This window comes from Cricetulus griseus, chromosome 3 (assembly GCF_003668045.3).
Source record: "Cricetulus griseus strain 17A/GY chromosome 3, alternate assembly CriGri-PICRH-1.0, whole genome shotgun sequence".
In the NCBI taxonomy this organism is placed as follows: Eukaryota; Metazoa; Chordata; class Mammalia; order Rodentia; family Cricetidae; genus Cricetulus; species Cricetulus griseus.
This window is the reverse complement of record NC_048596.1, coordinates 13,466,371-13,489,781: the sequence shown is the minus strand read 5'-3', so window position 1 is coordinate 13,489,781 and position 23,411 is coordinate 13,466,371. Positions and strand designations below refer to the sequence as shown.

Sequence of the window (23,411 nt, the reverse complement as noted above, 5' to 3'; positions counted from 1 at the left end):
GTGGAGAGAACTGCATGCCTAAGTGGAACACAGTTGCTTCTTTTGTCCTGCAAGGCTTACTGAATTCAATGCTATCCACTCCTTTTATAAGTGCCTTCTCCCTTTTCTCAACTCAGAAGTTGGCAGATCCCTTTCCCCATCTAACTCTTCTCTCTTCTTCCTTTGCCTTTTGTTCCTTCTTGTCCTATTTACCAGTGGTAACCATTATCCAGGTCATAGTCTCACAAACACCTTTTACTCTCAAAGGTCTCATTTCTGTGAAGGCTTTGGGTACCACCTTTATGAGGGTGAAAGTCCAAGATGGTTTTTCTGGTTTCTCTGCATCCTGGTCTCAGATTTCTTGGTACTTGCACACTATGAGGATGCCATATTGGTTCTTTCAGCCCAGACACCCTCTTCTGCCTGGCATCACCTTCTCCCTGGTCTGCTGTGAGCATTTATGGGGTGGCAGCATTTCTAAGCTTTTATAGCTTGAAATGCAGGACCACTCTGAGTCCTCCGTTCTCCCTCCATTCCAGCTGGTTGCTGACTGCCTCAGTTCCATTTACATGGACTCTTGCATCTGTCTGTAGCCCTTTGCTTTGTTCTTCTTGCCCTCACTAGGCATTGTCTTCATTCACATCCTCTCTCTGATCCGAGAGCCCCGGAGACAATCCACTCTATTAGAAGAAAATGCTAGAATATCTATAAGGAGATGCATTTTAATCTCAGTCTTTGAAATGCCCTGACTTATATATGTTTCATGCTATAAATAACTCATGAGAGCAGTACAGAGATAACATACTGTGCTATTAATATAAGGATAACGTTAACACCAAGAAACCTCTGTAGCTCTCTACTGCCTAGAATTAAAGGTAGACTCATCCTGTGAGCTCAGAGACACACACAGTTCTCCTCTCTAGACTAGCAAGCTGTTATAGCCCTTCTTGCACACACAAGTGTGCGAGCCACCTCGGGCTGTTTGTCTGGACACTCTTAAATTCTCACATTCTCACTCCTGTGCCTTACTTTGAATTGCTCCCCTTTTTCATGTAGTGGCTGAGAACAAGGAAAATTCACAGTTTCATCCCAATCAGAACCACTCCATTTGGAGACAGTCAGCTGGCTCTAAGGTTGGCTCTACTGCTCAGTAGTGTCACTTGGGAAAGGTGCCACCAGTCTTAGCTTCATTCTCCTCATCTGGAACACAATGTCCAGTTGATGAAATACACATGCCATGTGTATGCTGTGCCTGTTATGTATAATCACTGGTTCTGTGTGAGGGGTGGATTGGCCTCTCTTACCTCGCCCACCCATCACAGGATTCTTTGCCCAGTCTTCTCAAATTGTGATAATGTTCAGGGAATTGAGTATGCTATCACTTGCAGTCACTAACAAGCTTTCTGTTAGCCTGGTCCCTGCTCTCCTGTCTCTACCAGCAACAATCACCTGTGTTGACAACATTGGTAGTTATCATTCAACGGGATTATGCACTCATATTACAATCCAACTGTACAATGAAAATACAATGCAAAACAGTTGAAGGTAAAACCATAATCTTTATACTTTACATGTCATGTACCATGATGCCAACACAGGTGTCTCCAGGAAAATGTTGGATTCATACTCAAAGTCCATGACAAACCAGACTCTGGTAGGAAGAGAACAAATTAAACAAGCATAAGTGCTGATGGAAGATAAAGTTAAAGATCCAGGAGCTGGAAAGAGATTTGCAAGAAATTAATGAAGCCTTTGAATATTTCTACTGAAAGAAATCTTTTAAAAACACTTGGCCAGAGTACTTAAATGAAACACGAAAAGCATTAACCATAAAAGAAATTATAGCTAAATCTTACTACACTAAAATTAAGACCGTCTGTTCCTTCAGGGAAATCATAAAGAAAGTTAAGGCATAAAATTTATCTCTCCAGCACATATAAACAATTACAGATCAATAGTGAAAAGCTACTCTGCAGTAAAAGAGGGAAATGGTGTCTGAAGAAACATTTCTCAATGACTTCCTACTGTCTATAATTGCAGACAGAGTCACCTACATGTCCTTAGAGGTGACGCCCACAGTTTTGCTGTCTAGTACTGTCAGGCCAGAAGAAGACACCAAAATGGGGAATAAGCTTGAAAAAAAGTTCAGCATTGTTTTATATTTGGGAAAATAAAGTCTACTATTTTGGGATAGAAGTGAAGATGTCCATATTAGTTATCTATAGATCCATTGGAAATTGCTACAAATATCTAATAGAGTAAAATAACACAAATCCCATAAGCTCATGGTTCATTGTTATAACTATGACTATTAGTAATTGTCTTAGTTATTTGTTCCAAGTCATACATTGCTATAGTTACAGTATAAATTCTGTTATGAGACAGTTTTAAAAATAATTTTAATTTAATTTTATAAGGGAAACAAATCTCATCAAAATTATTGTTGTTGTTTTGGGTTTTCAAGACAGGGTTTCTCTGTGTAGCTCTGGCTGTCCTGGAACTCACTCTGTAGGCAAGGATGACTTTGAACTCAGAGATCCACCTGCCTCTGCTTCCGTATTGCTGGGACTAAAGGTGTGCACCACCATCACCTGACTCAAAAATTACTTTTAAGCCTAGAGTTCGTGGCACAGACCTGAATCCCAGCTACTTAGGTGGCTGAGACAGTTTGATCCAGAGTTTAAGGCCTTCCTGGGCACATTAGAGAGACATTTCTCAACATAAAACATACAAAAGAGGGGCTGTGGGTGCAGTTCAGGAGCAGGTGCTTCCCTTCTAGGCTCAAAGCCCCAGGCTCAATCTCTGGAGTTAGAGCAAACAAACTTACAACAAAAGACCAAATAAAATCTCTTCCGTATGAAAGCTTTCTTATTTCATTTTTGCCAGTTCTTTTAAAACACATTTTTAAAATAAAGCAATAGTCAACTACCCATGGGTTCTTCAGTTTGAGTTTTGCTTTCTCAGAATGGTTAAGTGACTTAATGTTTTAATCAAATTCTCTTCCCCTTTAGCTGCTTCTTGTCCACGTGTGTTGAATCCCCCCAAGGAGTTTGCTTTAGTGCACATCTTCAAATACCTGTTTTATCTCTTGAAAAAAAGAGTAGAGCGAACCCCACAGATCCACTGTGTATCTTAAGGGCTTATGTGTGTGTGTGTGTGTGTGTATCCTTGGAGGCCAGAAGAGGGTGTTGGATCTCTTGGAACTGGAGTTCCAAGTCAGTTGTGAGCCATCTTTCACTGGTGCTGGGACCCAAATATGTGTCCTCTGGAAAAGCAAGTGCTCTTAACCACAGAGACATCCGTATGGGAGAAATCTTTTGAGCAGTCAGTTCCGTTAAATTAACGTGTATTAAATTGAGTATGATCACATACACTCCACTTTCTCTTTTAACTTTTCCCATGCCCCCCTAGCCATCTTTCCTATGCAACTTTATAGGCTTAAAAAACAAAAACCAAGGCCTGGCGTTGGTGGCGCACACCTTTAATCCCAGCACTGGGAGGCATAGGCTGGCGGATCTCTGTGAGTTCGAGGCCAGCCTGGTCTCCAGAGTGAGTGCCAGGATAGGCTCCAAAGCTACACAGAGAAACCCTGTCTCGAAAAACCAAAAAAAAAAAAAAAAAAAAACCCAAAACCAAAACTCACAGAGTCCTCTCAGTGCAGCCAGTTTGTTCCTGGGTGCAGGACCTACTGAAGCATGGGCTGGGACCACATCCCTAAAGAAGACGGATTCTCCTTCTCCCAACCGCCACATATTGCCAGCAGCAACCTGAAAGTATGAAAGTTTTAGACAAGCAAGAACAACCAAAAAATGAGATGGTCTGCCAAAATGTTACCTACCCTGGAAGACTGAGAAGTGTTAACAAAGATCCCATGGCTTGCTTTGTGTTTGGAACTCAATGGTTCAGCTGTGAGGATCAGGACCCAGTAATTCTCTTCCTGATGCCAAACTCATAGCAACAAAATTCCCAAGAGGAGGTGCCACATGGAATACTGTCGTCAAAAAGCAAGCAAGCGAGTGAGCAAGCAAGCAAACAAGCAGCAAGGGGAACTATGGTTTATGAAGATGATGAGCTATGGGCACCATTCATGGATGGTGATGAGCTTGGATGCCATCAGTCTAACAAGAGCATCAATAACAGCCACCTTTCTTGGGTCAAATTCCTGCATAGCATTAGGGTATATTTTAGAAACAATCCTCTAGGAGCAATGGACACATTTCAAATGAGCTAACTTCAAAGGGCTTTATCTTTTAAATGTGTTCTTTGATAGCAAAGGTGTTTTCTGGCCCATGAATGCAAATATTCCTAGCACTTCTGTTATTGTGGTTACTAACATACAGGACACACCTGGTATCTCTCCTGTGCCTACCGATTAGATGCCAAACCTGTCTGTGCACTCACTACAAATTACACCTTCCATGTCTTTGGGGACCTGGCATATGTTAGTTTTTGTAATGAGCTGTTTGCTTTTCCATTACTGGACAGTAAACTTCGCTTTCAGACTTTTCTACCTCTGTGAATCTTGCATAGGTAAATACTTACTTGCCTAGGATTCCCCACTCTCTCCACACCTCTTCAATATTGTCCTTGAAGTTCTAGCTAGAGCAATAAGACAATAAAAGGAGATCAAGGGGATACAAATTGGAAAGGTAGAAGTCAAACTCTCACTATTTGCAGATGATATGATAGTTTATATAAGTGACCTGAAAAACTCTACCAGGAAACTCCTACAGCTGTTAAACACATTCAGCAAAGTGGCTAGATACAAGATTAACTCAAAAAAAAAATCAGTAGGCCTTCTATATACAGATGATAAATGCACTGAAAAAAAAGTCCAAGAAACATCACTCTTTACAATAGCAACTAACAACATAAAATATCTTGAAGTAATGCTAGCCAAAAAAGTGAAAGACCTGTATCATAAGAATTTTGAGTTTTTAAAGAAAGAAATTAAAGAAGATAGCAGAAAATGGAAGGATCTCCCATGTTCTTGGATAAGTAGGATCAACACAGTAAAAATGGCAGTCTTGCCAAAAGCAATCTACAGATTCAATGCAATCCCCATCAAAATTCCAGAACAATTCTTCACAGACCTTGAAAGAACAGTACTCAACTTCATATGGAAAAACAAAAAACCCAGGATAGCAAAAACAACTCTGTACAATAAAGGAACTTCCAGAGGAATCACCATCCCAGACTTAATTTTTTATTTATGAAAAGTCAACACTATTGTGTTTTAATGGTAGCAAATTCCTCTAACAATTGCTAAGTAAGGTTCAAAGGCGACTCGAGCAGCAGCCTCAGCTAACAAAGGGCAGGCTGGTCTAGGGGGTTATCTACCTCGTGCAGAAGTTCACAAACATTTGTTTGTATTTTGTAAATAAAACCCTTTACAGAAATATCCTTCTTGAAAATTTGTGTTGGTTTTATCAGAAGCATTTTTCCCATTGTTACAAACATGGCGAAGGTCAGAGCATGCAAATTTCTCAAATGCCTCACAAGACAGGTACTCAGCCACATCAGAAGCTGAGACTCACAATGCAACAGCCTAGTTCTCTGCTCACAGGGAGTGAGGCTGTGTAATTCTGTTTCATCCCCAATTCTAGCATCTTGTACCTCCTCCAGGGGGCTTTGCCACTTCATGACATCATAAACAGGATGGGCCCAGGGTTCAGTTTTGCTGACATTTCCTTATAAAGCCAATAAACAAGAAAGCCTCAAGACACCAGCCATTAGTTTTCCTTTTCTAAAGCCATGCAGAAATATAATATGTTTACAGACGTCCTAATTCATTTTCCTACTAACAAAAACCAGGCATTTTCAGATACATTAGGCAGTGTTCTTTCTGGATTTGCCTTCTTATGGGGAGGTAATTTGCTTAAAAATTAAATCTACCTTTATACCTTATTAAGCATTGTGAACTGTTGTGAGGGAGAGAGAAAAATAACTGAAACCAAGAAAATAAATACATTTTAAGCCAAGAGGCAAACAATGTACCTTTTCTTTTAATTCTGGGAGAGTTGTGTGCATGCTCAGGATTTCTGTGTTTAAGAACATTGTTAAAAAGTCAACACGTTACTCAATTGTAAAAGCAGCTTAGGACTTACCCTGGCATTTTCCAACTGACCCCATCAGTGTGCACACGCACATTCAAGTAGTGTTGTCAGAGCCAGCTAATTTGAATACATTTACAAGTCATACGAATTTCAAAAATGTGTCTGAAACAGAACTATTAGAAACCTCTAAAACCGTTTAATGAGGAGATCAAGGTTGCACATCAAGTAATTTCCCGAGTTACGCACAAACAGACACAACGAAAACACTTGAGTTCACCTTGCTGAGTCTCACAACACCGGCATGCAATATGCAGTGTGCAAGCTCCGCCCACCAGAGGCTGTTCCCCAGAGGTCTCATGTAATTCAAGAATCCTCAGCACAAATACAGTCATACCTCTGTTGAAGAATACTGTAAAATATGGGGGTGGCGCATAGAGGGGTGTTGCTGTAATTTCAGTGGGCAATATGACTGAGCACCCAAAATGAGTGGAACACAAGAGTAGGTGTGAAGGATTCAGAGAGCTCTGCCACAGTTCTGACCTCAAAGTCCACGTGTGGGAGCTAGGACCGTACCTGGTGCCTGTTAACGTTCAGAAAAAAAAAAATCAGCATTTCTGTCTCTGAATATTCTGTGAAAGAGGCATTTTTTAGAAGCATTGGTTATAGGATTCTTATTTCTTAATTCACTGTGTTTCAGTCTGTGAGGTAAGCCTAGCATAAAGGGAGAGCCCACACACCTGTCCTTGGAGGATTTGGTTGGTACTCGAGAGTCCACATGGGTGGGTTTTGCCCTGGTGGGGCAGGTCAGTGTTCATCTTTAGTCAGGAGGAAAGTGCTAGCTAGTTCACTGAGGTGAGGGAGACAAAAACCCCCAACTCTTGCGCAGGCAAATAGATGGTTCCAGGGTGAGCAGCGTCAAGCACTGGCATTTGCCAAACACAGACTGGGATGAAAACAGAATAAATTAGTTCCTCTCAGTCGGTTACTGCTTCCAGTCGGCGAGCTGAGGAAGAAGAGGCACTGAGGCGCGTGTTGAATGTGAACTACCTTCTGTTTCCAGCCAAAGTTGCAAAGCAAAAGACAGAGAATATAAACAGTGATCATAAAGCCCATGGCTGGGGAGGTAAAGGAGTCCCATGAGCAACTCAACCTCTTCCTCTGAATCGTGGCTAATATAGCACTCGCTCTTATTAACAAACACTGTTCACAATGCAGATTTTTTTTTTTTTTTTGAGACAGGGTTTCTCTGTGGCTTTGGAGGCTGTCCTGGAACTCGCTCTGTAGACCAGGCTGGTCTCGAACTCACAGAGATCCGCCTGCCTCTGCCTCCTGAGTGCTGGAATTAAAGGCATGAGCCACCAACGTCCGGCTCACAATGCAGATTTTTAACTTAGTGTCAGGTAAACTGCAGATGCCTGAGCTCTGAGTGATTGTTTGTTGGGAGTTTCCAGTTGAGATTGTGGACTGCCACCAAGTGAAGACAACATTATTTGAAGTTAGTAGTACAGTTCATTTTTCCCAGTTCTTTCTTTTCTCATGTATATATGCAGTGTGTGTTTCTGTGTGTGTGCATGTTTGAAGGTATGTGGGTGTACATGTGTGTGCAGGCTGTGTGCACATATACGGACACACCTGTGAAATGCCTAGACTGAAGGTGGTAGTCTTCCTAGATCACTCTCCACCTTATTCATCGAGACAGGGTCTGTCAGCTGAACCCAGAGCTCCCTGATGACATCTTACTCAGGACCCCCGTCTCAGCTTTCCCAGTGCTGTAATTACAGGTGGGCTACCACACCTGCTCTGGAAACTGCCAAGCCTTCTCCCCAGACTCTATTATTTCTTTTTTCTTTTTAAATTAATTTATGTTTTTACATTCCAATCCCAGTTCCTCCTCCTCCCTTCTCTCTTCCCACTCCCCACCCCCACCTCCCATCTGCTCCTCAGAGAGGATAAGGACTCCCCTAGGAAGTCTACTAAGTCTGTCCCGTCATGTCATCTCGTTGAGGCAGGACCAAGGCACCTCTCCACCCCCACAACCCTGTGTCTAGGCTGAGCAAGGTATCTCTCCATATGGAATGGGTTCCACTAAGTCAGTATCTTGAACCCACTGCCAGGGGCCTCATACACTGCCCCAGCTGCACCATTGTTGCCTATATTAAGGAAGTCTAGTTCGGTCTTATGCAGGTTCCCCATTTGTCAGACCTGAGTCAATGATCTCTCGCTAGCTCGGGTCAGCTGATTCTGTGGGTTTCCCCATCATGGCCTTGACTCCTTTGTTCATAGTATCACTCCTCCCTCAATTTGATTGTACTCCAGGAGTTGGCCTAATAGTTAGTCGTGGATTTCTGCATCTGCTTCCATCTGTTTCTGGAAGAAGGTTCAAGCTTCTCTGGGGTTATGGATTGTAGGTTGGGTATCTTCTGCTTTATGTCTGGTATCCACTTATGAGTGAGTACATACTGTATTTGTCTTTCTGGTTCTGGGTTACCTCACTCAGGATGTTTTTTTCCTAGTTCTGTCCATTTGCCTGCAAATTTTAGGATGTCATTGTTTCTTACCACTGAGTAGTACTCCATTATGTAAATATACCACATTTTCTTTATCAGTTCTTCAGTTGAGGGTTATCTAGGTTGTTTCCAAGATCTGGTTATTACGAATAATGTTGCTATGAACATAGTTGAGCAAATGCTCTTGTGGTGTGAATGTGCCTTTGGGCAATCTCAAATGGCAGAAAGACACTTAAGGAAATGCTCAACATCCTTAGTCACCAGGGAAATGAAAATCAAAACATCTTATTTTTATCTTAACCAATCAGAATGGTTAAGATAAAAACCACCGATGACAGCTTATGCTGGAGAGGATGTGGAGAAAGGGGAACACTCTTCCATTGCCGGGGGGAGGGCAAACTTGTACAGCTGCCATGGAAATCAGTATGGAGATTTCTCAGAAAATTGAGGATCAACCTACCTCAAGACCTTGCAATACCACTTTTGGACATATACACTATTATTTCTTAACAGTGCACCTAGCTTATCTAGACAATACACTCTGCAGTTATCTACTGTAACTTGGTAGAACCTCTTGCAGACAAATATTTTATAATCGTGCCCAATGATCTCTCCCACAGAGGGCATGAAATGTCAGGGAAGAGATTATCAGTTTTATCATGACAATAGTGTGGTTAGTCTCAAGATAAGCTCAGTCAAAGAGAAAGCTAGTCTCTTAGTATGAATAGTCTAGCTTTTTCCCACTATGGCTTTTCATAAAATAACTTAAAGACTAAAGCATGCTCCCAAGTAATGTTGATGCACACTATAAAAACCCTGAATAAATAAGAAACGGAACCCAAAAGATGTAGATGTTTGTTGGTGAGGAAATAAAGTATTTATGATTTTTCTTATGATGTTTCATTGACATCCGGAGCTGCTAACCAAGTGACAAATTAATTGACTAGGTTTAAAGAGGAATGGATGTGACTTAATGAAGAGGGACAGGCTATGTATTATGAGACAGCTGGTTCTGCCGGGGCTGGCTTATGGAGACAATGCACATCGGACAGCTAATGAGTCTCTGTTGCATAAGATAGATTTTCTTTATAATAGAATTGCATGCTTTGTCTCTAAATGGGGTTATTATACACACCATTGCACAGTGTTTGAAGAGCTTGGTTGGACCTTGTAGAGGGTTAGGAGAGAAATAAATTGGAAGACAATCGTGCTTAAGACTGTCAATCCATCAAACTCTCCATATTTTTCTAAATTACCAGCACGTTCTCCCCAAACACAAATTTGTGTGATATACATGGCCAGAATGTTAATGATGACCAGATGTCACTTTGGTCTCACCAGTCAGGTTTTCCTCTGTAAGTATAGACCCAAATCCACATAGTCCGAACCCTCCCGCCACTACTGGCCATGGCCCCACTCTTCCTGCTTCCCTCCTCTGTGTCAGCGCCTGTGTTTCCTTTGGTAGTTCTTCCACCCACTGCAACCACAGATACGTATCACTTATTTGGGTGATTTAATTCTCAGAACTCTGGTTTTTGAATAGTTGGTTTTCCTGGAATTGCCCTCACTTTTCTTCCCACTGGTGGGTCCCTCTCTGTCCAGTTGCTCAGTTCGTTTTCTCTTTTTTTAAGATTTATTTTTACAGTATGTGTACGAATGTTTTTCCAGTGTGCATGTAGGTGCCCTGTGTGTATGGCTGATACTGGTAGAGTCCAGAAGAAGGCACTGGATTTCCTGGGACTGATTGGTTGTGAGCAGTTGTGTAATGATGATCTGGCTCCTCAGCCAGAAGTGCTCTTCGCCACTGAGCCATCTCTCCACTCACATTCAGCTAATCCTTAGGACAAATCCATTATGATTCACTTAATAACTTGGAGAATCAAAGCTGAATGTGGTGGAGTAAACTTTCATTCATTCTGCATCAAAAGATGGGTGCATAGGCAGGGCCTCCTCAGACAACGTGGAGGAAGAGATGGAGGCCTTTCGTCATCTTTTCCCTAGACATTTAGTTTGTGGTGGCTTTGGTCCTGATTTACTTTTTTTTGGCTGGATTCTTTTATTGATGTTATTGAGTAGTCTTCTGGAATTCTGTAGATATTAGTTTGATCCCAATTCCATGCCCCTTCCATGAAACAGTGTGTCTTTAAGCCCCTGAATTATAGGGAGGGTGATGCTTGGGCATCATAGCTATATGCTTGGGAAGGGACTTTGGACATTATTAGTCTCTTTTGACTTTGACATTTCCCCCCTCTGAAGTGAGGTAACGGCATTTGCTTCTTCCAAACTTCCTTCTCTGTGTCCTGACTCCTGGCTGAGCATGAGTAATTGAAAAACATTACACATGGGAAATAGTTCATGGCTTCTGGAGTCAGATGGTCTTTGCAGCCAAGACACCGTTCTCTCCTGAGCCAGATTGCTTCCTCTTCATCATCATGGGGTTCTTTACTTTCAACCCTCTGTGTGTCTGCAAGAAAGCAAGGTGAGCTGAAAGAAATGAACAAAACAGTTTCATGGGCTTCTCCACACAGGTCTCAGCCTCTCCAAATTGAATCTTGGAGCCTTGTCAGAAGTGTTATTTTTCCAACAGAGAAGGTGTTAAGAGGCTATAGAAAATAAACTCACCTCCTGCTGCCGTTCTCCCTCTTGCTATACCCATTTACTTCGAGGACTATATTGGAAGGTGTGACCGGAGGGTTATGTGACAAAGGAAGAACACCCCTCTATAATTCTATTTGTCTGTGTTCTCCTTATTATGGGCTTCAGGGTTTCCTTGTCGTCTCTGGAATAATGTCTTACAAGGCAGCTCTTTGCTTGCTTGGTGTATGTGTTTATGGAGACACTTAATTCCATCCCCCTCATTTTGAAGCCACAAACACTAGTCTGTAGATTGAACTAGGTTTTTTATAAAAAAAATTTCTCAAATTTGGTCAGGGGAAAGGAGAAACCTAAACCAATGGTAACGATGCCATAATAATGGATATATTTTCCTATTTTAAAAATGGGTTTTACCACTGAACTGAACTCTGGAACCTAGTTGCAGAGAGGGAGGAATGAAGATCAAAGGGGTCAGTACCAGGCTGGTGAAACCCACAGAATCAGCTGGCCTGAACAAGGGGAAAGCACATGGACCCCAGACAGGTACCAGAGACTCCAAGTCACTGTGTTCCTGCCTTCCACACTTGTCGGGTCACTCGCCAAAGCCCACAGATTCCATCCCAAGAACATTTCACATCTACCTGTGTTTGCTCCTAAGGGACCTGAGATTCAACTTGTCCTGTTTTCATCTGCCCTGAGGCTCCAGGACTGTTCGTCCTTCTGCTGCTCTCTTCCCTCTGAAGATGGCCCAGGCATGCTCATTCCTGGCTCCCTGCTCCCTGGAACATGTGGTTCCCTATACAGCGTAGGCTCACTATGATCTGGGCCCTTCTCTCTTCCTCCTGACTTGTCCCCTATACTCACTGTTGCAAGGCAACTCCTTCTGAGACCACTTGAACTCTTAAAGCCACATTCTGTTCCACCATAGGATTTTGGCCTAAAACTAATCTCTTCTGTCTTTGTTTGGGGAAAGTGTCTACTCATGTTTAGGGAGGAATTCAATGATGCTTGCCTTCCCCACCTCCTCTGATAGCAGTCACTTGACCCTCCAACACTGCCCTGTGATCATATGTCCATTCAGAGAGGATGCTCATCATGTTTGTCTTGTTCCTTGTCACTTGACTGCAAGTGCCGGGCACATTCTAGGTCTGTGACAGGTGCTGGTGTGACAGCTCCAGGGTGAATGTAATCAGTGTACAACTGTCAAGTAGCTTAGAAGGAAGGCTCCGGAACTAGGGGCCCTGCGGGCGCAGTCCCTTCCCTTGTTTGGTCAGGCTGTTGAATCTTTGCTTCTGGTTATGTTTTCCCCAGGAAAAGGAGAAGCTGTATGTGGAACTGAAGCACGTCTTGGCCCGGCAGCCTGGCCCCGAGGCTGCAGAGCAGCTGCAGATCTACCGGCACACACTGCGGGAGAGGACCAAGCAGCTGAAAGTAAGTTGCAGGCCCTGCTCTGGGTTGTTGGGATGGCCGCCTTAGGGTCCTCCAGGGCTGCTCAGTGAGTCAGTCTCCCACCACGCCAGTTTTTCTCAGAGTTCATTAGACTCTAAGGATCCCAGAAGGAGGAGAGTGAGCCGTAAGGAAGGAGCTGAGGAAGGGTGGAAGCAGTATAATGGAGGAAGGGTTTACGTGGAAGGTCACAGAATGGTTTAGACGGCTCAGATGGCAGAAAAGACCATTAAACCCCATTGCCAAACTGAAGCACGTTTCTGTACCAAAGTGGCTTTCCGTTATTCCTTTCCACCCACAATAAATGTCTACGAATCACCAACAGGTCCCCAGGGCCTTGATTCATGTCCATTTATCACATAAATAGTCATGAAAGGGAGATAAAACCATGCAAAATTTTGTTGGCATAATTCCTTTCCAAGTGACACAAAAGCCTGAGTTGGAGACATGGAGTATTTTATTGTTCTGTGAGCCTCTTGGAAGCTTTCTCAAAAACTGTCCATCTTCAGCTCCATCTCCTGAATGAGTAGTCACTGTCCTTAGGATACCAGAGAAGTTTTATGCTCGCACACACATCTGTGGTGTTCTGTGCAGCTCAGCTAACTTCTGGCATTTATCTGCCCCACAAGGGTGATACACCATACCTCCTATTGGGGATATAATAGGTAGCACCCTATGAGTGTAGGCTTAATCTTTGGGTAAACAAGACATTATAATACTGTGTCCTTTAGGTAAAAAGGACAGAAGAAGCCAATCTAATTAGAGTATTAATTTTAAGATTACTGTGAGTGCTCATTTAACATGAGATATAATTTGAATTTGGCAAAAGGCACACAGTTTTGATTACTTTTGTTTCTTGAAACAATTGAATATTTCAAGCAAAAAAATTTTTTTCTTCTTGTTTCCTCAGGGCGAGTATAAATTAGAAAAGTATTCGCCTCCTTTGTCTTCCCAACAGTTGGCTCTGGATAGTCCTCAATGGTCCCCCAAGGGGCTGTATGTTACAGCAATCCTTTACCTAAGAAACCCTTGTCTTTGGCTCAGAATAAAACCCCACACCTTGCAGCAGAGGGACAGGGATGGGTGGTGGGGGTGGTGGTGGGGTGGTGGGAGGGTTGTGTATTCTGAGAAGGTTCCACAGAGCAATGCCATTATCTGGATTCTCAAAACAGGGTCTTTGTTCCCAAGAGTGAAACCACTGAGACAGGTTTTCTTTCGCCATGAAAATCATGTTCTTCTACACAGCCAACATGGCCATAATCATATTCACAACAGTTAAGAGGGAAGAGTTCAGAAGCAGACAAACAGGCAAAGCAATGGCCTCTCTTTTAGGAATACCTCCAAAGCAACGAGAGCATGCCCCTTAGAACAATTGGCTGCATTTTCTTGCCTGGATTCTGGTCAGGAGCACACCCTGGTACTGGCGTATTTTATGCCCTGTTTGAATGAGTACATCCCTGCTCTGGTACAGCTCATACCCTTTAGCACTCACTGAATCCAGCCATGGAGAGAGATGGGGGTCAGGCTTCCCATTACAGCCTCTCTCTTGCATTAAGATCCTGCATTGGACATTAAGGCCCAAGCTCCCCGCTTCTAAGAGCTGAAGTGTCCCACTGTAGAGATAGAGTGAGTTAGGGAATAGTCCCAGAGCATGCAATGAAAAGAATGATAGACGTTTAGCAGAACAACCTGGCATATACATAAATTGAAAGTTTAGTTAGTGGCGGCTGGTGAGATGCTTTCAGAAGGGCTCTTACCGTAATCCTCAGAATCTCACTCCCTAGTTGTATTTTCTTTTGAATATATTTTAAAGGGCTAAGAGCTATCCTAGACAGTGTATCTGGGAGAATTTCTGTCTCCACTTATTATATTCCCTGAAACACATGACACCGTTCATCTGGACCCATGTGAATGTTGCTGCTAGCTCTCCTTTTAAGTATGGCATGGTATTTCATTTGTCACTGATTGTGATTCATGGGTCCTCAGCCAGATTAATATCCAGGTGTGGGCCCCAAGCCTATGGAAACATGCTGTTGAGCTACTAGTAATCCTGTACAATGGCCTACACCTTTAGCTCCTGGGATGGCTGTTAGCAGGGTAAAACAGATGTTTCAGAAAACGCTATGGTCTCCCTGTGTCCTTCACTAACGCTGCTTCGCTTGTCATGTTAGGTTCTGTCATCAGAGTTGAATATGTACGAATCCCAGAGCCAGGAGTACAAGTATGAGATCGAGAGACTTGGCAACGAACTGGTGGCATTAAAGAAGAAATACCTGGCTCAGAAACGCAAAGAACTCGTTCAGAAGTAAGACTCAGTCAAATGCTCTGAACTTGTGATGTCCGCTAGCTGATTGTTTCAGAAAAAATATTGAGGAAGCTGGGAGTGGTGGTCTTTACTGCTAGCACTTAGGAGGCAGAGCCAGAGGCAGGCTGATTTCTGTGAGTCCAAGTCCAGACTGGTCCGCATAGAGTCCCAGGCCAGCCAGGGCTGCACAGTAAGACCCCCATGTCAAAAAAAAAAAAAAGTTTGATGAATTTCTCAGAGCTGCCAATCTCAGTAGTATAAACTGAGTCATGGGGCAAACAACCAGAAGTTCATAACACATCAAAATTGATGTCTGACCTGAGGTTGATCTCTCCTCCCTTAGGAACCTAAGGGATCCACCAACACCTGCTCATTGATGCACTGAACGTGGGGCAGATGGAAGAGGGGGTGTCCCTTACTCTGCCGCACACACTGTCCTCATGGTTTGCCAACAACCAGGCAACAACTGTTTGCAGATGAGACTCAGTAACCAAACTTCTCTAGGCTAAATCGTTTTCATAGTTAAAACCATAAGCACTTTTGTGGAGGGGGCAGGGCTTCGCAAGGCTGTTGTCTATCACAAGGCAGGAGCCACCACTGTGATAGGGAACCCATGCTATGCTTTAGACGTGACTGTCTCTGATCATCTATGCTGGCGATTAGCTAGCGTACTCGTGGTGAAGTGTTGCGATCAGCTTTTCCTCCAGGAGATAAGGATATGAAGATGCAAATGCTGAGCTTGACATTTTGGGGTTGGGGTGCCCAAATTCTGGGAAGCAAATATTCCCTTTGCTTTGTTATTGTCATTTCCCTGTGCCCAGGGGGTAGGGCAGGAGCCCAGTTGAGTCAGGGAGTTTGAAACTTGGTCTGATTTTGTGGCCTTGCCAAAGCTAATCCAACTAATTCCACAATGACTCCCATTACGGGTTGAAAGTCATATTTGGTATTTCATCTGCATGGACATCTCAGGGACAGGGTGAAATATGGTTTGAGTGCATCTGCCTACAATCCGTTAGCAGCAAACAGCATATAAAGTAACTGGATGCAAATTCATTTGCCAGTAAAAATCTGCCCTTCTTGTAAATCAGGATATTCCCCTGGTCCACATATAGATGCCAACTTCTTGGTGGAGTGAAATACCGCCATGATTTAGAGAAGTCTGTCTTAACGTGTGGGTCTTGTGACTATCTGAATCCATAGTGAGATTGATTAAACACGCAGGGTCCCCAGCCCTGCTTCCCGATATCTGGATCAGCCTTAGAAATCTGCAACTTAAAACTTTCTGGGTGGATTTCAGCACATTGAAGTTTCAGAACCAGAGGGGGGAGGGAGGAACCATCTGAGGTAAAGAAGTCTTGAAGTGGAAACTCTAGGGTTAAACTAGGTCATATGGTAAGTGAGAAGATGGGTTCATACCACCTTTGGGTTCTTGAGGTTTGTCAGTTCATACCACCTCTGGGATCTTGAGGTTGTCAGTTCACACCACCTCTGGGTTCTTGAGGTTTGTCAGTTCATACCACCTCTGGGATCTTGAGGTTTGTCAGTTCACACCACCTCTGGGATCTTGAGGTTGTCAGTTCACACCACCTCTGGGGTCTTGAGGTTGTCAGTTCACATCACCTCTGGAATCTTGAGGTTGTGTTGCTGAAATATCAGCAGGGCTGGTTCCTCATGAGGGAGGGGTCAAGCTCTGAGATCGAGTTTTTTGAGCTCACACTCTGACAATAAGAGATTCTTAAAATCATTTCTTCCCCCTCCCCTGTATGCATACATATACTTTTCTGTTGTTGTTTTTGGTTTTTCAAGACAGGGTTTCTCTGTATAGCTTTGAAACCTATCCTGGAACTTGCTCTGTAGACCAGGCTGGCCTTGAACTCACAGAGATCTGCCTGTCTCTGCCTCCTGTGTGCTGGTATTAAAGGCATGTACCACCGCCACCCAGCATACGAACTTTTTATTTTTATTTTTTTTGCATATAAACTTTTTTAAACAAAGAAAAAAGTTTCTGGAGTCATTTCAAATTTACCTTCAGAATATTTTAACTTGGAGGTTACATGCATGCTCTCGTCATTTTGTGACGATAGGTAAAACATAATGCTTAGATTTAAAGATAGAAGTCTGACCAGACTCTGACACCTTCTTTCTGAGACAGGGGAATCATTGCACTTATCTCTGAGTGTTCACACACTCCACTTGAACCTGGTCATATAGTTGACGCAGTTCTAACCAGCTAGCTTGGCTAAATGGTTTATCATCTTTCTAGAACCAATTCACTTCTTGCTGTAGCTTGTGGCTTGCCCTAACTTCTTTAAAAAGTTATTTATTTATTTATTTATTTATTTATTTATTTATTTATTTATTTAGTGTGTGTGTGTGTGTGTGTGTGTGTGTGTGTGTGTGTGTGTGTGTGTGTACAGAGGTTTGGGTGTGAGTGTGGCCATGCCATGGTATGGGGAATGAGGTCAGAGGACAACTTATGGGAGTCAGTTCTTCCTTCTGTCATGTAAACCTAGGGATCAACCTCAGGCCACCAGCAGCAAGCCCCCTTACACAGAGCCAGTCTCTTTGGTCCCTGATCTCATGGCCAGGTTCTGTGGCCTTCCTGGCTACTCTGTAGTTCACTGGATACAGCAGGATGCGTTGCTCTCCCTTGGCTTAGCCTATCTTCACGGCTGCTGCAACCATCTACATTTATGACTCCTTGATCTTAAACAGATTTAAAGCAATGGAAATTCTGTGCCTTGGTTGCACTAGCTGCATTGATGGTGTTGGATACCACACACAGTTGCCAGCTTCAGAGCTGTTTCCTTTATTGTAGAGGTCTGTTGGTTAGTGTGGCTCTTCAAGTTCTGTCTTCACCTGTCTTCTCCTTGTCCTCCCTCGCAGCCCTCTGGCCTGGGGCTGGATTCCCTGGAAGTTCTTTTAAGTTGAGGCATCCATAAGTCAGTAGACAGAGAGAGGAGTTCATAGGAACACAGCAGAAGAGATTAAGGTGCTCGAGAAAATATGCAAAGGCAAGAACAAAAGTGCTGAGATGGTTCAGACTGGAAGGAAGAAGGCTGCAGGGAGTCATTATAATGGTCTATAAATACATTAAGCAGATAATGTAGAGGAGACAGTATTCCCATTAGTCAGCTTAGACCAAGCCAGAAGCATTAAGCTTAAGTTCCTTCAGAAAGGAAAATTCAGGTTATTTAAGGCAAGGGGGTGCAGGGAAGGGGGAGTAAGGACTGCCTGCATCTAACACCAGTCAGGAGCCAGACAAGTTGCCAAAGTCCAGGAAGAAATCCTCTTTGCTGGACCCACTCAAAGCTATAGCTTTTGTCCTATTTATTGAGGATGGGTTTTCACAGTAATGAAATCAATTCTACTGAGAGCAGCTGAGTTGATTAACCATCACTCTCTAGGTTCTTTCCAAATGGAATAACTCAGAGCCTTCCCTGTGGATGGACTTTTCTGCACGCACACACGCATGCACGCGCACGCACGCACGCACGCACGCACGCACGCACGCACACACCCTTTAGAAAATAGCATCTCATATCATTTTTTGCCTTTTGGATTCTTTCATTTTTCTCAGACACACTTTTCATCAGCCACTGGCTCCACCCCCGTCCCTCCACCTGGTTCCTCCAGTCTCCACTTCTTATGCTGGTCTGTAGTTTGCAAGAGGAGATCCTTTCCCCCAAGTCAGTATTCATTTCTCTAAGATCAATCATGTGATTTTGGCCCATGTATTTGACTTTAGTCTTAGGGGTTCACTTAATTTTTGTCCTTTATAATTCAAAATAGGTAACGTGTAAATACGCTGTCTCTGCAGGAAAGGTGTGTGTGTGTGTGTGTGTGTGTGTGTGTGTGTGTGTGTGTGTGTGTGTGCAAGGGTCCAGAAGGGAAAATACACTGTAGATTTGTTTTAAGCAGAATTCCTTTTTATCTATTACCAAAAATACTATCTTCCTTTTTATCTCCTCACATTTTCTTGTATCTTAAACTATTTCTAGTAATTTCTGTTGCATGCTTGGAGTTATAGGAGAGTTTGTATTTTATAGATGTCCAAGTCCAAGAGAATTTGGAAATGTACCAGGTGATAAATGAGTTATTAGTCATTGTATCCAAGCCAAGAGGAAGGCTCTTTTGACTGATCTTTGGAACTAAACAAATATTTTTAAAACAGGATGATCATTACAAGTCAGAAGGCATCGAAGTCACTGTATTTGAGCTGTAATGAGGTCCTCTGTCCATATTTAGACCACCAGTAGTGGCATATATTTCATAACTAATTGTCTCCCCGTAAGTCTACATGCTGTCAGAAAACACCTAATTAGATTTCCACAACCACCTCGTCTCCAGCCAGAGGCTTTATTCAGTTGTTTTCAGTGGCTAGCTGACCCTAGGAACTTACAGAACATGAAATGTAGAAGAAGAGAAGGGTGCTGGGAAGGCTAATCGTCTCTTTTCTCTCACAGAAACAAGGAGAGAGTATCCATGAACAGCATCTTCTCAGAGTCCAAGAATTCTGGCCCTCGATTTACTGGGGGTGGATTTCCTCTCACCCAGACAACTAAGGTGAAATTGTAACTGGAAGCGGCTCAGGAAATCTGCGCTGGAACATTGTGGCAGAATCACCTTTAAATCTCTCAGATCACAGGTATCTCGAAAAGCTGGTGTCCAGCTCTCCAGAATGGGAAGAGATGGTCAACTATCAATGCCCTGTATGTAAGAGTGATGGCATCGTACTTGAAGCATGGACATTAACAGACTATAATTGAAGCTTTTTAATTAGGCTGGCCCTTGGCATAAAGCTGATCTTTTGTTACAGTCCTATAGGAGGACTTGAAATGCACCAGGTTCAGAAACTCGGGATGGATGAAGCTTTGGGTTTTAATTTCTCTATTATAGACATTTGAACACTTGAAGATTTTTGTATGGACAAAATATTTTATATGTGAAAAATTCAGTGCGTGCCCGCACATCTTCTTAGTGAAAATCTATTTTAATTATCCCTCATTAACAAGTCATGAATGAGATGAGAAAACAGGACACACTACTGGGACTTCAAAAAGTGTTTATTGAGAGTTATTTCTATGTGGGATGTCATTTCAGGCCTGGGGTAGGAAAATCTATTCTGAAGAGAAATGCCAATAAATACTTCATCATAAAAAAATCTTTGTAGAGATTTTGATCTTTGCTTTGGTAGAGCATGTCATTAAAGTTTAAAATGACTGAGAGAAGTGTTTAACATAATGATTCCAGCCAAAGGATCCAAGACTGTAAAGTGAAAGGACTGGCTGCCACGCTTGGAGGCCTGGTGCTCGACAGTGAAGTTCTTTAGCACAGTATCTGTTTGGCTCTCAGGCTGCTGTAGCATTGTGAGCCACAGAGTCCACTGTGATTTCTTTGTGTCATAGTCGCAATTATGTCATCAGTTCACTGTAATGATAAATCTTTCCACCAAGCTGCCCAAGCAGCCAAAATAACACACAGAGATTTACATTATTTACAATGCTGTTGGTCAATGACTAGGATTTCTTATCTGCTAGCTCACTCTTAATTATCAACCATAATCATTAGTCTATATATTTTATAAAGACTTATCTGATGGAGGGTGCTGGCGGCATGCATCCTCTCTTGCTGGGCTCACATCTTTACTACATTTCCCAGAATCCTCCTCAACTCCTAGTCCCACCTATCTTGCTTCTCCCTTGGCCAACAGTGCTTTATTTATCAGCCAATGAGACAAACATATACAGAGAAGGACCTCCCCACCATCTCCTCTTTTCTGTCCAAATAAAAGGAAGGGCTTTACCATTAACATAGTAAAATATATAACAAAACAGTTATCAAGAACTAAAGTTACAATATTGAGTCCACTAACATTTAGCAAGATTTTAAAGAAAATATTCTATCATCTATCTTATCTTTGGGAGTCTAAAGTCTTATATGTAGCTTATCTTTTATAATAATTAAAGAAAACTATAACCATAACTATCTGTCTTCAACTCCATCAAAGAAGGATAACATATAAACTCTAGATCTGACAGACACATCTTTCTGCCTGGTCAGTCACCCAGAGTTCCTCTGTAAGGCTGGGGCATCCACCTTCAGCCCATAGGCCACAGTGTGTCTGGCAGGCTTCTCAGTGACGCAGGAACCCTTCAGGACTGCTCATCTTGTTTTGTAAGTTCAACAGTCACTTTTTTGTGGGTCCTGCATGTCCAGTTTATACAGCAACAAACATTCCAAGCAAGAGCAGTTTCTTGCCCAAATGGCTAATCTTGCCATGTTGAAAGCAAACTCCATATTGAATTTCTTCAATGCCCATCTTCCTCTCAGATGTAATTAGTGTGCCAGGAGCAGTTGTGTCTCACTGTCAAGAAAAACCCTAAACCATTTAGATGCCATATATTCTGTATGTCTTTGAAAGGTTTGAAGAATATCTATCCATCTCAAATACACCTCTATATATCTAGAAAACCTAACTAACCTAATTATAAGTTCTGAATATTATAGGTGACCATATAATCTGTATTTAATTATGCATTACATTTTAAAAGATCAGTATAAACACAATACCTAAACAAGAGGAGACATATACATATCCCAAACTTGACCTTAAAGTTGTATCAATAAATGAAAATCCATACCAATACAAAGTATTCATTTCTATACCCTATTCCCCTTTTTTCCTCGTGGTCAGTGTCACCTGTGCCAGCCCTCAAGCACGTGTGAACAGCATTTTTCCCTAAAGTTCACAGTTACCTTTTTAAATATCCGTTCAGTACTACCGTGGCCATCTCTCCTACAATAAGTTGATTTCTGCAGTTCTTTAAATTATCTAGGAGCAAGTTCTTTAAATTATCTCTCAGCAATGAGCAAGAACAATGTTGTTGTGGGATACATGTACACTGTGTGAAGATGTGTTGCTCTGACTGGTGATAAAGAGCTGAATGGCCAATAGGTAGGCAGGAGAGGACAGGCAGGATTTCCCGCAGAAAGAGAGGAAGTCAGAGGGAGATGCCAATAGAATGTTGAACAAGTCAGACATACAGGACAGAGGAAAGGTAACTGAGCCATGTGATAGAACATAGATTAATAGGCACAGGTTAATTAAATTATAAGAGCACAGGTTAATTAAATTATAATTATTATATAATTATAAATTATATAATAATTATATAATTATAAATTATATAATAATTATATAATTAAATTATATAAGCCTAAGCTAAAGCCAAGCTTTCATGATTAACATATAAGTCATTATTTGCGGGTTGGTGGTTCTGACAAGAAAGCTTACCATGCAACGTAAGTGAAACATTAGAATGTTCCATTTGTGTTCATGACCGTGATTCTCATGGTCAGGAGCATGGCCCAAGATGTTTGTTCAGATGGTACAGGAAGACAGGACTTCATAGAATTTTCTGCTTGTCTTGTGGTCCCTCAGTCCAGAGGCTGGTGCTATTACTTAGGGGAAGAGGTTCCCCAGAAGCTGACCACTGACAGAGAAGTCTGTGAAAGTGTTCTACTTTGTGGTGATTCTACAAAAGTAGGTAAGAGGATACAGAAGTGAAACAGTGGAGGGAGGGAAGCAGGCCATGAAAGGAAGGCAGGAAAAGTCAAACTCCATGATGGGAGACTTTGACTCTGCTTGCAGCAGAGCTCTGAAGACACTACAGTCAGTGCTCAGAGTTTTGCCAGGAGGGATGAGGGGGCTTGGATAGTTAGATATTCACACTGTTAGTCACCAGCCAAGGGCTATTCTAGAGGGACCCTTCTGGTTATCTCTGCTTGTAGGCAATGCAGACCCTTGCCACTCAGTGGCAGGCCTCCGACAAAGAGGCACCAGGTGTTGACTGCTGGAAGTGGAAGTGGTTAAGAAATGGAGAGGGCACAGGATAGGTCATGTCATCCTATGTTGCTCTCTCATTTGGACCAGCATAAGAATGCCACAGGTAGAAGGTAACCTTAGTGTCAGTGGTGATACTGTGATGAGGTATGCTCCTAAGCCCTTCGAGAACTGTACATGGGTATAGAAAGTGGGGATGTCTGCTAGAGAAGTTACCAAGAACATTTTAAATCCAGAGAATCACAATGGGAGCCAGATGCGGGTGAGGCATGCTTTTAATCCTAGTGGTGGAGACAGAAGGATTGGGAATCCAAGGCCAACCTTGACTTACAAAGCCAGTCAGATTTAAACCTGGGCTACAGAAGATTTTGTTTCTAAACAAATGAACATATGCATCAGTAGAGTTAGGTAAGGTGGTGCATGCCTGTAATCCCTGCACTTGACAGGCAAATAAAGGAAGATCACCAATTCTAGCTCAGCCTGGACGAGAATAGGCTGGATATATCTCAGTGGTGGGGCCCTTTCCTGGGGGTGTACAGGTCTCTATGTTTAAATCACAGTGGAACCATTTCCATTTCTAAAAAGTCACTGGTGAAATCTTCCCTCATCGTAATTCGTTGTGTAGACAAATCTAACCTTAGGTTTTCCCATCCATGCAGAGACATTTTCTGAAGGAG

The 23,411-nt window shown here is 42.6% G+C and overlaps 1 protein-coding gene across 1 annotated transcript; it reads left to right on the top strand.

The window, feature by feature from the left end:
- Positions 1–3,674: 3,674 nt before the first annotated feature.
- LOC118238447 (cilia- and flagella-associated protein 58-like) lies at positions 3,675–19,986 on the top strand. Its single transcript, XM_035441288.1, has 4 exons — positions 3,675–3,752; positions 12,449–12,568; positions 14,755–14,888; positions 19,355–19,986. Exons 1-4 carry the CDS (start codon positions 3,675–3,677, stop codon positions 19,464–19,466), a joined length of 444 nt encoding a protein of 147 aa, XP_035297179.1. The 3' UTR covers positions 19,467–19,986.
- The last annotated feature ends 3,425 nt before the right edge of the window (positions 19,987–23,411 follow it).

What these genes read in the sequence shown, in the direction of transcription:
- LOC118238447 (XM_035441288.1), top strand. Translation starts at nt 3,675, where the DNA reads ATGGGCTGGGACCACATCCCTAAAGAAGACGGATTCTCCTTCTCCCAA. An exon ending in TTGCCAGCAGCAACCTGAAA is followed by an intron (nt 3,753 to 12,448) that starts GTATGAAAGTTT and finishes TGTTTTCCCCAG; the next exon opens with GAAAAGGAGAAGCTGTATGT. An exon ending in AGAGGACCAAGCAGCTGAAA is followed by an intron (nt 12,569 to 14,754) that starts GTAAGTTGCAGG and finishes TTGTCATGTTAG; the next exon opens with GTTCTGTCATCAGAGTTGAA.